The sequence below is a fragment of the Podarcis liolepis genome (assembly GCF_965112155.1).
Source record: "Podarcis liolepis genome assembly, chromosome: 2".
Taxonomy (NCBI): Eukaryota; Metazoa; Chordata; class Lepidosauria; order Squamata; family Lacertidae; genus Podarcis; species Podarcis liolepis.
Window position 1 is genome coordinate 97,403,017 of NC_139555.1, and position 15,707 is coordinate 97,418,723.

General features: G+C 44.0%; 1 protein-coding gene and 1 long non-coding RNA gene across 12 annotated transcripts in view; one reads left to right on the top strand and one right to left on the bottom strand.

The window, feature by feature from the left end:
• LOC310702215 overlaps positions 1 to 12,038 on the bottom strand; it is a 62,769-nt gene extending 50,731 nt beyond the window's left edge. Inside the window, exon 1 of the long non-coding RNA XR_014523365.1 lies at positions 10,514 to 12,038. This is a non-coding gene — a long non-coding RNA (uncharacterized lncRNA). The remainder of the gene's footprint in view (positions 1 to 10,513) is intronic.
• FRMD4B (FERM domain containing 4B) overlaps positions 1 to 15,707 on the top strand; it is a 243,354-nt gene that overhangs the window by 224,348 nt on the left and 3,299 nt on the right. For 3 of the 11 annotated variants that reach the window (XR_014522917.1, XR_014522920.1, XM_083491338.1), the window contains 5 exons: positions 3,206 to 3,262; positions 6,465 to 6,612; positions 7,550 to 7,669; positions 8,779 to 9,584; positions 12,055 to 12,187. Coding sequence is in view for 7 of the 11 variants with exons in the window: in XM_083491338.1 (XP_083347464.1) it covers positions 3,206 to 3,262; positions 6,465 to 6,612; positions 7,550 to 7,669; positions 8,779 to 9,584; positions 12,055 to 12,187 (1,264 nt within the window). In the remaining 4 variants the exon portion in view is untranslated. Of the gene's footprint in view, positions 1 to 3,205; positions 3,263 to 6,461; positions 6,613 to 7,501; positions 7,670 to 8,778; positions 9,585 to 12,054; positions 12,188 to 15,707 lie in introns of all 11 variants that reach the window. The other 8 variants (XM_083491339.1, XM_083491334.1, XM_083491335.1 and 5 more) reach the window with 4 other exon arrangements.

Genomic DNA, 15,707 nt, shown 5'->3' on the forward strand with positions numbered 1-15,707 from the left:
AGATCATTCTCTAGTCAGTTCATGCATAAGGTCCATCCGTGTAATGGTGTCTATTCCATCTGTCTGTTCATAAGGTCCAAACACATATGAGCTTTAACGACTGATGAAGCCCAGGATGGCAAAACAAGGCCAATATTCTGGAAATCCTTGTCTTAGACTCTGTGAAAGGATTCTGTGGAACTGTTAACAACTTTTCATGTGGATTGTTTGGACCTTATGAACAGACAGGTGGAATAGACACCATTACACGGATGGACCTTATGCATGAACTGACTAGAGAATGATCTGATCCACTGGGTCTTCTGCTTTGTTCGTTTGTTGAACTTTATGAGTTACTTCCATTGAAATTTACGATTTGATACATGAACAGTATACCTTACTTATCTAAGAACACAGCCGGTTACGTCTTGTGTGTTTATTGAGTATGCTTTACGTGACCATAGGTCTGTTTGTTGTTGTTTTGATAGGATGGGGCATGGCAGGCTGCTGAAGCAGGATGGGGTGGGGGCGAGAGGAATTTGGCACGGCTGCTTTAGGCACACTTGCACTATTTTATCTACGAGACAAAAGTGGCCTGGTTTGAGTATGGATGGCATCCTGATGGCCCCTTCCATTCAGGCATATTACCCCAGGCTGCCCTAGGAACTGATGCAGAGCCATTTGTTTCACCTAGCCGTCAACACCTATGTGCTGGGCAGACATGTGGGAGGATGAATACAGGAAAATGCATGGGCCTGAGTGGTTGGTCCAGAGGTGGTTCCTGCATTTTGAAATGACACTGAAATGTACAGAGGAGAGCTCCCTGAAATGACTCAGATGTTGGGAAACAAACCGGATCAGGCAGGAGCATGAAGAGTACAATTTAGCACAGTTTATCAAATTGAAGATTAAGAGGATTAGGGTGGTGGTGATTATGGCACCTTCATGGTGAGAAAATGGCTGGATACCAAAATGGACTCTTTAATCAAGCCAAGGAAAGCCTAAAAGGTGCTAGTTGCTGGGAGCAAAAGCTGGACAATTGGCATGGGGACCAAGCCATGGGTCAGTTTCAATGTTGGGTGCCTGCCAATGAAAGCCAGTTCCTTCTGTATTCTGCACTGTAGTTGACTAGCAGTTTCACACTGACTTGCAACTGAACCATGTTATTTGTCCAGCAGGCCTGGACAACTTGCTTATCTGACATCAGTATGGTTTCTGGCATGCTGTTGGCATCCACTCATCTCTGATTTTAAAGCTAAGAGTTTGTACTTCACCCTTTGTATGTAATGTCACATAGGATTGTGGCAAAGGGATAGATGGAGAGAGAAAAAACGCTTTTGAAATGTCCATTACCATGATGTGTTTGGGGAAACACTAATAAAAGGATATGATTACAGATAGGTAGCCGTGTTGATCTGCCATAGTCAAAATAAAAAAATTCCTTCCAGTAGCACCTTAAAGACCAACTAAGTCAGTTCTTGGTATGAAAGGATATGACATGGTGATTACAAACTAGGAACTCCCTTCTGTGCTAAAGTGGCCTAAGCAATGCAGTTGTAACCTCCATTGTTTAAACATGAGATCACTGAAAAATAATTCCTTGCAAAATGTTCAGGAATGCAAAAATCACAGTGTTGTTATCATCAGGGTAAAGGGGGAAATATCAAGGGATACGATAATGACACAAAGAGTAATAATTGGCGTCCATTACTATAGATTATCCTGATGCTTGCCTTTGCACTTAAGAGTCCTATGATTCAATAAAATGATGTAAGTAGCAAGACAGGAAGTTCCTTCTAGGCTAGTTTAGAATGGGTTGGGTGCTGCCATTGCAACCCCCAGTGTTTACACGTGAGAGAGGATGGATTTAGAATATATACCCTTATCTTAGAAGTGTTGTTTGTAAGAAAATAAGATGTCTCTTAGAATTGGGATCTTTGGTATCACAAAATATTCTTCCCTACTTCAAAGAACAAAGTGAGGATGATGAAAGTTTTTTTTGAGGACTGCTTTGAACAAAGACACGGGAACAGAATGATGCATCAAGGCAAAAAGCTAAAGGGGACAAAATACACATAATAGAGAGAGAGGAGAGAGAAAGAGCTTTGTGTATAGAAGTTCATGGAAAGAAGACAGAGTAAGCAAGCCTGGTTGTATTTCAGCACTTGTTTACAGTCATGAGGAACCAGAGGATTGATTTTGAGTGCCAAAAGAAAAGGATTGCAGAATTTGGGACACTCGTGGCTGCCTTAACATGTCGAAAAATATCCTATTTTTTATTATTAAGTTCTGATTGCAATTATTTTATTAATTTCTGTTTACCATTATTATTTATCATGCTGTTTGCTAGACAAAGAAAATACTTGGCCTACAGCAGGTAGTGTCTGCCATTTCTCAAGTCCGTTGCCTGTCTTTTCTCATTGTGGGCAATGACTAGCTAGCCTTGTAAGAGATCAGCAATGTTCTCCATCAGTTTCTGCCAAGTGCTCTTCCAAACACTCTGCAAGCAGCTTGTGTGGCTGCTGGTTGCCACCTCATCCTTCTGAAATCTGCCAGTGTAAAAAGAGGTGAATAGTTCTTTTGGAAAGTTTGCCGATTTAGCTTTCTGGTTCAGCAATGAATCTGTTGCAGCTGTGTCTTTCTGGAGCTGCTCAACAGAAAACACAGTTGTGGATAGATCAAATGTATTTGGCAGCCATATCCACAGTTTTATTGGTCTTGCTTGTGCTGGGCTGTCTGCTGGCGTATCCTGGTTGATGGTAAAAGGCTCTGGTATGACTCCTGTACATTTCATAGTGGTGAACATTTGTGCAGAGTGCAGCAAATGTTATGCGTGTGGCCCAGCATCAATGGACGCTATTGTAATATAGAGAAGAATTTTAAAAATTGCCAACAGCTGATTTGTTTGGCATTATTCTTCACAGAATCTGAGACTAGTTAGATTCTCTGACTACGCTAGAGATGCTGATTTTTCTGAAGTAACCAACACACCTGCTATCAAAAGGCAGTTCTGGGTTCTATTTTTTCCTGGTTGTTTTTAGGTTGTGGGGCTGTATTTATGTTTGTTCTTAGTACTCCCATTGGTAATTTGGTTGATCGTTATATCAGAACCTGTAAATATACACAAACCTAAGTGAGTGAACCCAACAACTGTGCCCTGTGTTTAATATTCCAGATTGCAACATTTGTCTTTTTTTAAGCTTTTTTCTTTTCTTTTCTCCCCTAGATGAAATCATCCCTTCTGAGAGCAGCTCTTTGTCTGACACTACAACATTTGAAGATGGTATGTGGCTTTTGCTTTTCAACACAAGCAGATAAAACACAGCAAAGTTGGGAATGTCCCAGCTCCCTAATTTTACACTGTGTATTCTTAGGGAACTGGCTATGCCCCCTGCAACAGCCCACGACTGGAATGTATTGTACAGAGCCTTTTAAAAAAGCCAGGCTTATTTCTAAAGACAGCATGAGTATTTCTGTCTGTTCCTTTTCTTTAAGAACAGGAGTGGGGAACCTGTGCCCCACCAGGGGTTATTGGTCTCCAACAGCCCCAGCCAGCATGATCAACGGTCAGGGATGGTGGAAGTTGTAAACCAGCAACATCTGGAGGACCACAGACTCACCATCCCTGACCTAGAGAAACAGGAAGGTAATGGCTGTACACAACACTGGATTAGCACATAAGACTTGGGCAGCTGACAAAGTTTACTGAAGTTGGTTTATCCCTCCCATGAGGGATACTCCCAGCTGGCCACTTTGCCATTGCAAAGAGAGACACACTTTTTGCCCATTTCCTCTCTGCCCCCCCCCCACCTTGAACACTTGCAATAAATATACACATTCACTGTCCAGCAGAATAATTACAAATATGCACATATTTGGGCCTTATCTAGGGGTGTTGAGCTTTTTTTTTTTCTTTTTTTGCAAAAATCTCAAAAGAAGACTTTTGGGGCTATTTATAATGAAATTTGCCAAAATCTACACTTCCAATATGAGCTGCCATACATCCTGATTTTCCTGGACATTTCAGTGCTTTCCTCCCTGGTGCTGTTTACAAGGGCTGAATACCAGCTATGTCCAGCAAATTCTGGATGTATGGCAACCCTATTTTTCTCCTCTCCCTTTATCACTGCCACCATTACTGTTGCCTAAGATTGAGCCCCATTATATCCTGTGAACATTGCGCTGAACAGCAAAGTTTATGGCGATCCTGAGCTAACCTTGAGCCATTTTCTGAAAAGGACTTAACTGCTAAGTTGTTGAGAATAAGAAGAAATCTGGCGTGCTAATGCAATCTCTCAATCTCCTTGAGAGATATAGCTCCCTGTTTAACACACAAACAAGTGATTATTATCCTTTTATATATATATTTTTAAGGATTCCCATGATTTATTTAATTGCCATAATGACATCTGGGTTGTGTGTTTCCTGCCAGCTGACAACAGGCAGGGTTAGCCATACTCCTTCATCTAGTCATTAGCTGTCTAGAAACACCCTCCGTCCCTCCCTTCCCATTCATTATTGCTTAGACAGATAACCTGTAACTTTAGTGCTCAAACTCCTACAGTGCGAATTGTTCTGTAGCTTTGATCCGGCAAGCTTTTTCTGATTGGCCAGTCCCAATTGGCTGTGGTTCCGCCAATAATGGAATGACCTAGATGACTCCCTTTTTAATATATCTGATCTTGCTTCTTCTGAGTCATCAAGAAAAGGACTTAGTCCTCAGCTTTTCTTTTTTCTTTGCAAAAACGTTCACACTTGGAGCTCATGCCGATTTCAGACGTAGAATAGAATTAACTGGTAGTGATAGCTTGGTTTGCCCACAAGTGTTTTAGATTGTCCAGCTAATAAAACAGTAGTGCTCTTTTTAATAATAATAAAAAATATTTCCACTTAAGAGGAGGAGATCTGTGTCCTGCAGACTTTTAGAAAAGCTTGCTCCCTGGGCATCTAGCCATGAAAGAAATATATATATATATATATATATATATATATATATATATATATATCTATCTATCTATCTATCTATATCGGGGGGGGGGTTCCACTGCAGCTTCAAAGCCTAGGCAAATAAAAAAGAGTGAAGACAACAGTGTCAGGAAGTCTCTAGGGGAGAGTGCTCCAGAGTTGGGAAGCTACAACTAAGGACTTGGCTTTTGCTCTCGCTCTCTCTGGCCACATCTTACAATTGAAGCAGTATCATACCACTTTAAACAGACATGGCTTCACCCAAAGAATCCTGACATCTGTAGTTTGGAAAGGGTGCTGAAAGTTATTCCCCTCACAGAGTTACAATTTCCAGGGTTCCCTGGGAAGAGAGGTTGATTGTTAAGCCACTCTGGGAATTGGGAGAAATATATAGACCACATTAGGTGGGGAGATAACTAGCTCTCCTGCACAGCCCCCCTATCCCCAGTTGACTCGTCACAGCTGTTATGCTCTTTGAGACTGAATGAAAATGCAACTGTCTCTTCATGAAATAGCACAACCAGCTGCTCTGCATGAACCATTCCCTTTCCAAAGTGATATAGAGTTCCAGGCATATACCTATATAAATAGAAAACTTTGCTCCTCCTTCACAGGGCTCGTTCCATTAATTTGTTTATCTATGATTATGATTATTGCTTTACATCTCAATGTATACATCCAAATGTGTGCACGAGAATCGTCAGGTGTCTCATTAGATACAATACTGATCCCATTCAGCCCCAGGAATTCCAAAGTTGATTCCAAAGTTTTGGGGGCTTAAACATGTTTATGGGACAGATATTTCGAACATGTGGTCTGAATGTGCTGCTTTCAAACCTCGGAAAGTTTTTGCTATAACAGGTCAAAATGCGACAGAAAGTAAGTCCAGAGTACTAGGGAAGTCCTGTAACTCAACAGGAATCCAGTTCGGTCCCTAATATCTCCAAGTAGTCTGGGAAAATCTTCTAGAGAGCTGGTACTGTCTGTCGCTGTAGACAATACTGAGCTTGATTGTCCAATAGTCTGACTTGCAACAGCCTTTTGTGCAAACTCAGTTGCTAAATCTATAAAGAGGACTGGATGAATCTTTAATACCTGAATGACTGTTGAATACTAAAAAAATCAGCCCTTATACCGGAGTTTCTATCATTGCTGCATTGTATTAAAATGCTACATTGTTCAACTCTGTGGCTTGGGATTTTGCTTAGGCGTAATAAATCTGTCTTCCTTTTTAATGAAAACATGACATTAGCAGGCTAACATCTTAATAAATTAATTCATGAAATATGCCAGGAGTGTGCATGACTTCGTCCTTACATTCAACTAAATCCTGTTCCAACTATGTATTGCTTCTTTCCCTTTGTATTATTTAACTTTCTGTAAAATGAAAGCATGCAAAATGATAGGGTTGAGAGAGAGATTCTTCTAATTAAGGTTGTGAAGGTTGCTAGGGATTCACACAACATGCCTTCCTCATCCTTCCAAGTTTTAAAACCATGTGTTCTTGTTTTTTTAAGCAGGTAGCGATTCTCTTGCTGTGCCAGGCCAAAGAATAAACTCTGTGCCACTTTCTCCAAAATCTCCACCACCCAAATCCCTTGGGGTGGAGAGAATCCATCTCAGGAAGTCCTCCATGAATGAGCAACTCCTTGAATCCAGGCACTCCAGGTACAGAATTTCTGACATTGCCAAAAACTTCAGTAACATTTGCTTAGTTTTTCTACAAAGGTGATGATATTTTAAAAATACTGCTGTTATTTATTTACTCATCCATCACCTTTTTTGCCTCTCAAAAAAAAAGCGTGCAAAATGACTTGCAACACAATTTTGGGGGGTGGGGAGAGGGGCAATTGTCGTTGAGCGATTTCTCATGGCTGAACTTCCTTTCATCCGTGAACTGAAGACACATTTCTGTGCGTTTGCATGCAACACTGAACATTTGAGATTATTCAGTAGGGGAGCTAGGTTAAACAAAAAGTGGCTGGACTTGTGGAACTTGCAAGCAAAGCTTAACAAGTTATTGGCTCTAGGTAGGACCTCAAGAGCCTTCATCTCCACACCCAGGGTTTTCTGAGCTCTTCTCTTACCACTGCAATCCTTTGTGCCCCTTCAAAGGCTGCTACAGCAAGCCAGGTAACCTTTCCAAGCTGCTTCTAATGAAGCATAAGGACCTTCAGTGGGAATGAGAAAGCTGGAGATCCTCAGTACACGTGCAGAACCACTTGTGTGAACTCCTCACCATTATTTCTAACTTCTACACTCCTCATCCATTCTATGTCACTTGAGATTGTATCTTAGTATTCCATGAGCTTGCACCATCATCCCAACAAAGCATGACTGCTAAGTTAACTGGTTTCACCTCTGCTTTTATTTTCGTTTTCTCTTCCCATTTTTAAAAGTTCCACTTTCGCAGCTCTCAAAATGCCAGCCATTCTGCAAGATGCTTTCCTGCGTGAACTTTGTGCTTGCTTTATCTTTCCTGTGTTTTTTCAAATCTTCCGCTTTCAATCTGTCGGCGAGTAACGCGAATGCTGTTCTGCTTTGCATTTTATTGAAGATATTGGGATGGTGGCCACATATCGGATTCCTCTATTTATAATCACAGAGACCCCTTGTCAACACACAGCAGCCCGTACAGAACAGTGGAGAGGCAGCACCGTGGTGGAAGAAGTATGCCCACAACACCAGTTCTCACACGCAATGCGTATAGTAGCACTCATTTACAGTAAGCTGGTTTTCTTCTTTCTTTCCCCCAGAAAGCATTTCCAACAGAAAAGAATTAGCTCATCCATAATCTTTCTTTATGATAAGAGGCATATCATAAAATAATAGATAAAATCATGGATGTGTCCACCATAGTACTCCTTTGAAAGCTTGAGATGTTGGGTGCATTGCTAATAATAATAATAATAATAATTTTTTTTTATACCCCACCCGTCTGGCTGGGTTTCTCCAGCCACTCTGGGCGGCTTCCAATAGAATATTAAAATACAATAACCTATTAAACATTAAAAGCTTCCCTAAAATTTCCCAAAAGCTGCTTACCCCTAGAAGTAAGTTATTGCTGGTCCCCTATATATTTGCATTCAATCAAAAACAGTAAACCAAGCTCCTACATCTCTTGAAGGCTGAGGGAGCTTCCCCAGATTTCCCTAACCTGATGGATGTTATCCAGAGGAATGTTAGACATTCTTAAGTATCCTTGAAACTGAAGGAATTACAAGCTTTGCTTGAAATTATTCAGCGGAACTCAAATGCTGCTCAGCTTCCTTTGCTGCTTTATCTTCCTTCATTTTATTTTATTTTATTTTTTGCAACAAATGTTTGACTAGTACAGATGTTCTGAATCAGATAAAAGTTGTCGCAGGAAGTACTGAAAAGTTTGGGAAACACTGGTTAGCCCTGTGACACCGTATCAGTCTCTACAGCCGCAGCAGACACTGTAACTCTCCAAGGTTTGCACTCTTCCATTGTCTCCCGAGACAGATGAATGCCAACAATGATACATGAAATCCTAGCATAGCACGTAGATATTTGACACTCTTGTGGAGTGGACTGCAACCATGGAACATGAAATATTCCAACCTCCCATTACATTTGTGATATTTTATATTCCTGTTAGATTCCTGCCTGGACTTCCCATGAAAAACTTCACGGGAAAAGACGTCACAGCCTCCATAGAGAGCTTGTTTCATTGTTCTTACGTGTGTTTTTTTACTTAAAACCAATGCCTACCTTTCCTGTAATTCAAAGTATTGTAGCTTTGCCCTATGCTATTTGTTGGGTAGAACTAGATGCCATGTTTGTAACAAAGGCAATTTTCTGCTTTCTCAGGCCGGATGTATCCCCCCAGCACTGCAGGCAGCGGAGGGGCAGCTTAGAGTCCCAAACCAACCTGCTGTCTGAGACTGCCAGCGAAAAGCCAGTGTTCACCCTTTCAAAATCTCCGAGAAGCAGCAGTACAGAAATCCTAGATGATGGGTCTTCCTACACCAGCCAGTCCAGTGCGGAATACTATGTGACCTCAACCCCAAGCCCCTGCTATACAACCCAGACTCTGGACAACCGTACAAGAAACAGGAGATGGACCAAGAAGCAGAACATTTCTGCTGCGAATTCGGGAAGCATGCCAAACCTTGCCCAGAAGGACGTCCGCAATGGCGGCTACCCAAAAAGCCAGGAGCAGCCGTCGGTCACTTGCTACATTCCCGGCTACGCCCCTTACACGGAGTGCGATGTGTATTACAATAGCGGCTACGTGTATGAAAATGGCACGGAGGGCCAGTACACAGTTAACCCTTCCTACCGTTCGTCGGCGCACTATGGACACGAGCGCCGCTATCGGGATTTCAGGTCTTTCCACGAGGACGAGATGGAGAGAGTGCCGCACAACCCGTACGCCACCCTTCGCCTGCCGCGGAAGCCGTCCGTGAAATCTGAACACATCACCAAAAACATTCACAAGGCCTTAGTAGCAGAGCATCTTCGCGGCTGGTACCAGCGTGCCTCTGGGCACAAAGACCAGGCTCATGGCCTGCAGGCAGGCTTTGACGCCGACAGAGGGTCACAGAGGAGCCTGGGCTTTGCTGGACTGCAGGTCCCCTGTTGTCCAAGCAGCCGCGCATCATCTTTCTCTTCAGGTAACTCTCCATTTTGTGCCTCTGCAGCTTCACCCATATTGTGGGCTCTGGAGCTCAGCAATTGCTCATGGGTGTATGAGGTGTACCAACACAACCAAGGTCCCACTGACTGTAACAACTTAACACATCCGTATCTAAATTGAATTCTTTCTTCGCACACAATGAATGCCTCCTCCATTCTGGTAAATAGGAAGGCCTGCTCACATAAAAACTCCCTGTGTTCGTTGGCACGTTTACAGGGCTTTGGATCAGGTAGCAGAGATAAAGCCCAGAGACTCAGATTGCTGGTGCGTCTGGAGCAAATGCTTCTAGTCTTGCCCTGTTGATTTGTGCAATGAGCAGCACAGGCTGCGGGGGGAAAGAATTATCCAGTTGATCAGCTTTTGGAAGCAGGAATAACTATTGGGATATTTTTTTTAAAAAAAAAAACTGGATATAAAAATAAATACAGCTTGTTTAATACTGGTGCAAAATGGAGAGGCTTCAGAATTTTGAACTTCATATTGGTATTTCTTTGTTTGAGACTACCTGGAAATGTATCTGGTGCAGAAAGCAGATGCCTTGAATATTGAGTAGTAGGGAACATACTGCACTTGTTTGAAAGGAGCTGCATTCATCAATAGGTAGATCTGGAGGTCCATGCCATGGTGCCTAAAACTTTAATGCAGTGAACCGCCTGTGTACCTTGAGGAACACCTGCTCCCATGTAACCCTCCCTTGCCCCTGGTACCACCTAGAGAGAGGCCTTGCTGCTCTGTGCCAGAGGTTAGGTTGGTGAAACCACAAGAGCAAGGTTTCCTCTGTTATTACACCATGCCTGTAGACAGGCCTGCCTAGGCCAAACAGGATGGAACAGGCTCATGGGTGATTAAGACATATTTAGTTTCTGGTGTATGTATTGTTTTAAACTGTTGAGTCCACCCACTTACCCTGGTTTTATTACTGTTTTCCAGTGCATTTCATTGAAGTTTCTTTTACGTAATCCACCCTAAATACAAGAAAAGGACAGGTTATAATTTTTTTAATGAGAATAGTAAATAGATACATAATACTGCATAAGACAGAGTATTAGACCAATCTCACATTCTGTAATTACTTTGTGCAAATAGATGATCTGTGTGCACGAGCACGTGTGTGTGTGTGTGTGTGTGTGTGTGTGTGTGTGTGTGTGTGTGTTTAAATTCAATCCTAGCTACTGTTGCTTATTCATTATTTACATAAAACATTTAATGGGAAACATTTCTTTAATATTGTTTCTCAGTGTCAGAGTAGATGCGGTGCTGCGTAAGAACGACAGAGCTCTGGATTGAGCTAAAATAATTTGTAGAAGCCTTGTTAAACTGGTTTGAGAAAGAATGGTCAAGCTGGTTTGCAAAGTAATTGGGTGTCAACAGTGTGCAGGAGGTTAAGAAACTGGGGACAAGCCTACTGGCTCAGAGATGTCTCATCTAGTTCAACATCCTGCCTCTCATAGTGGCAAGATCTAGGCAGTTAATGAAACATTTTTATCCACAAAAGGTGGCAGCAAACACATCCAAAAATTACTGCACAAAGGGACAAGTACATAAGAGAATAAGACAAATATTAAGGTTTATATTGGGTTTTCAACCAGTATCTGTGCTTTGGGGATATACAAAAATACAAAATGTGTTGATACCTGTGCATGGACTTCTTGCCCAACACTGAAAATTGCCTAGGCCGTTGAAAGAAACAGTCTTAATACACAAAGCTCATAAAGTCTTAATAATAGATAAACCATCACACAACTTGGGAGGGAGGGGAGGGGGAAGTAATTTTATGACAGAAATGTGGGCACTTGTGTATTAGAAAAAGATGCAACTATTGTAATAGAACCTACCATATATAAAAACAGAGTTACTGAATTTATGTTAAAATAAAAAATTAATAAGTATCGCTTTAGTTAAATCTAGAATATTCAGGAAGATGTATGGTGGAGATAGAGAATCTAAGGGAATACAGTGTTATGATCGTTTTTCTAAGTTATGAATTAGAGCAGAACTAAGTAATGAAAGATAAAAAGCAGAGCAATTGTTTTCTGTGATTTGCTTTGTAACTTGATCGGATTAAAATCTAAAGGTAGATAAAAAGGAGGTGCATTGCCCTAATCAAGTTGACTGAGCATGTTATTCTCACCAGTGAATCTATGTGGTACTTCTGTGAACTCATTGCAATAGCTGACTATACTTTTCTGGTAGCAGTACATCGACTGCTCACAGTTTGAGGTTCTACTATTTATTATTTTTGCTTGTTAAATTCCTGTACCACCCTTCATCCAAAGGGTGGTTTACAATATAAAAAACATTCTTCCAGTCTTCCGCTTATTTGTCTCTGTCTGAAAACAGCCTCTAACTAATGGCTGTGTTTCGAGTATGTGAAGAAAAAAATCATGCTTGAATCCTTAGGCAAGTTAGTCACTGCTAGCATTATTTTCTTTCCCCCTCTGCTTTAGCATCTTCTACAAATGCCTCTGGGAATTGGCGGAATCCGATTGCACTGGGACTTCCCGATTATGATACGCTGTCTCAATCCTCTTATGCTAGCTGTTACGGGAGTGTGTATGGCAACCACCCACTGCCGAGCAGGTAAGCCATTTACAATGGAATTGCTGGTTTACATTGTGATATGTCTACAGCTGGTTTGCCTGTTGGAATGCAGCAGCCTACACATAAGAAAGCCACTTCTGTCATTTTCAACTCTTTTCTGAGAACTGAACTCAAGCTCCGTCTCCTCACTCATGTACAGCATTTTGATTGTTGCATGCAGGACTTTAGGCCGATTTACTGAAAGTAGATTGAGATAGAAATTTGCAGCTGTAATGGGGAAGGGCATAAAGCCGGGAAGGGCAATGTATCATTTATTATTATTATTTATTGAATTTATATACCGCCCTATACCCGGAGGTCTCAGGGCGGTTCATATAAAAAGATCGCAGTATATAAAATAAAAATAAAAGCAATAACCCAATTGCTTGGGTCCAGCGCCGAGGGCCTTCTGGCGGTTCCCTCATTGCGAGAAGCAAAGCTACAGGGAACCAGGCAGAGGGCCTTCTCGGTAGTGGCGCCCGCCCTGTGGAACACCCTTCCAGCAGATGTCAAGGCGATAAACAACTACCTGACATTCAGGAGACATCTTAAGGCAGCCCTGTTCAGGGAAGTTTTTAACGTGTGATATTTTATTGTATTTTTGGTTTTTATGGAAGCCGCCCAGAGTGGCTGGGGAGGCCCAGCCAGATGGGCGGGGTATAAATAATAAATTATTATTATTATTATTATTATTATTATTATTATTATTATTATTATTAATATCCCCCCCAAAAGAGACACATTTTAAAAGGGTATGGGATGTTGATCATGTCAACCAAAAGGCCTGGTTAAAAAGGCCTGGTTAAAAAAAAAGTCTCTATCACACCAACCATTTCCCTAGACCAGTGTTTCCCAACCTTTTTTGGGCAAAGGCACACTTGTTTCATGAAAAAAATCTCGAGGCACACCACCATTACAGCCCCGTGACGTCAGCGCGCAGCGTCATGCCGGGAGGGACATGAATTGCTAGCAAATTACATAATTACCTCCTTGAGGGCTGGCTCATCTTCTCCGAAGGCAGAACCCCATTAATTAACAGCACAGACTCACACCATAGCCAAGACGAGGGGGGAAAACCTCGGTCATGCACAGTCATGCACATGTGGGGGCTAAATGAGGATGAAGACCGGGCAGAGAGCAGGGTTCAAATCACCCCACCTGGCCAGGACAATCCCTGGGTGCTCCCTTGGGCCACTCGCCTGACCCACCTCGCAGGGCTGTTGTTGCGAGGATAACACGGGGAGAACCACGCGCGCCCCCGGGAGCTCCTTGGAGGAGAAAGCGGGCGATTAATGCAATGCACGAAATATATGAGAGGCGACCAGGTTTTGCAGGTGAGGGGCCCCCGCCAGCCTCCGCTTCCAACACCCGGCGCAACGACGCCGAAGTTTCCCCCCGGGCTCGGCTCGGGGAGCAGTGCTGCTCCCCCCGGCTCCCCTTTGCCCTCCCGGCTCTCTCTGCCGCCCACTGGGGACCCCCCTCACCTGCCAAGTCCGGAGCGCCGGTGGAAGTTGCATGCATGCATGCAGGGCGCCGCGTTGCCATTGCATTGCACTGCACTCCATGCAACGCCTGCACGCATGCATTGCCTTGCACGCACGCCAAGGGGTCTCCCCGCGGTCCGATGCGTCCCCTCCGGCGCGGATGCAGCATTGCAAAAATAAAAAACCCCCGACGCAGCCCTACCTGGGGGGGCAGCCTCCGCCTCCGCCGCTCCGCCTCCGCGGGGATCCCCGGGCTCCATCCTGCCGCCCGATCTCCGCGGGGGCGCAGGCAGGCTGTGCGGGGTCTGCGCGGAAGAGCCCCTGCCCACCCGGCCTCCGCCGCTGCGCTCATTCCATGGCCGGGAGAAGAGCGCTTCAAACAAAACGCCCGGCCCGCCAGGCCACGCTGGGAAACGTAGTTCGCGCACCCCGCGCAGGCGCGGAGCCCAAGGGCGAGGGGACTACGGATCCCGGCAGCCCCCACGCCGGGGACAGAGGGGGAGAGGCCGGGTGCAGGGATGGAGGGACGGGTGGGCGAGCGAGTGAGTGAGTGGCAGCCGCCAAGCCTTGGCCGAGAGCCAGGAAGGGCCTCCCCGGAGGAGGAGGAGGAGGAGGGAGGCGCAGAGCGGGAGGGAGGGAGGGAACCCCAGGGGTCATCTCTAGTGACGGCGCCCCAATCGAAAATTTGACTTTAAAAAAAAAAATCTTTCGAATTTTTTAATTTTTCCCGCGGCACACCAGGCAACATCTCGCGGCACACTAGTGTGCCACGGAACAGTGGTTGGGAAACACTGCCCTAGACCAATGGTCCACGGGTGAGTCTACAGGGTAGCAGTAAATGCACAGGCCATCGCAGAAAACCTTGGAAGGCTACCTGTGACCTACCCCTGATTTAGAGAACTGGAAAACTGCACACGCTAATTAAGACTCCAGCCCTAATACAATGGTACCTCGGGTTAAGTACTTAATCCGTTCCGGAGGTTCGTTCTTAACCTGAAACTGTTCTTAACCTGAAGCACCACTTTAGCTAATGGGGCCTCCTGCTGCTGCCGCATTGCCGGAGCACGATTTCTGTTCTCATCCTGAAGCAAAGTTCTTAACCTGACACACTATTTCTGGGTTAGCGGAGTCTGTAACCTGAAGTGTCTGTAACCTGAAGGGTATGTAACCCAAGGTACCACTGTAAATTGAATTTCTGTATAAGCTTGCAACACCATGCAGTGCTCCTGAAATGTGTCATGCAAGAGCCTGCATTGTGCTATTACACTGGTGAATTGTGGATAGTCTACTTCCTTAGCATTTCTTTGCATGTACAGCATATCTTGAGGTCAGCCATCGGCTTAGGGATTTTAGAAGGAAGCGGGGGGGGGGAGTTTCTTTAGTTGTTACTTGTGTGAAGGCACCACACAAGTACAAAAGGGCCTGCAAGGCTGTGCCTTCATCTCCTTCCCTGTTGCCATGAGGCCTTTTCTGACTTCCCATGTTTTTGGGGTGTTCTCATATAGCCTTACTGAACAAACCGGAGCCCTGTGCAATCAGAGTTCTAAACTGCATCTTAAAATAAAACATGGAATGTTGACTCCTGGCGGTACTTTCTGTGCATGGTGAATGGAGTTGCGGTATTCTGCCTCCAGCACCCAAATAGAAGGACCCACATTAATTCCTTGGCATACCCAGGTGGGGCTAGCAATGTCCAACGACTTGTTCTTTGGCTGTGTGAACCAACTGACCTTGTGCATGATCCATATTCTGCATGTCTGTCTGTGTGTGTGTGTGTGTGTGTGTGTGTGAGAGAGAGAGAGAGAGAGAGAGAGAGAGAGAGAGATAACTGGCCTTGTGCCTGGCCTCTGGAAAATAAATACACATTTCTGCAGGATGGGGCGGGTGAAATAGAGGGGTCATTCTCAAGGCAAGGGTGTTCCTCATTGCTTTCTTTGGTTAGCATTTCCCACTCTTTTCCTCACCTTGTTCTCATCACAATTCTGCCAGCAACAGGTAGTCTAGTGTTAAGTCCAAGTGCTTCCAAATGTTTTTTT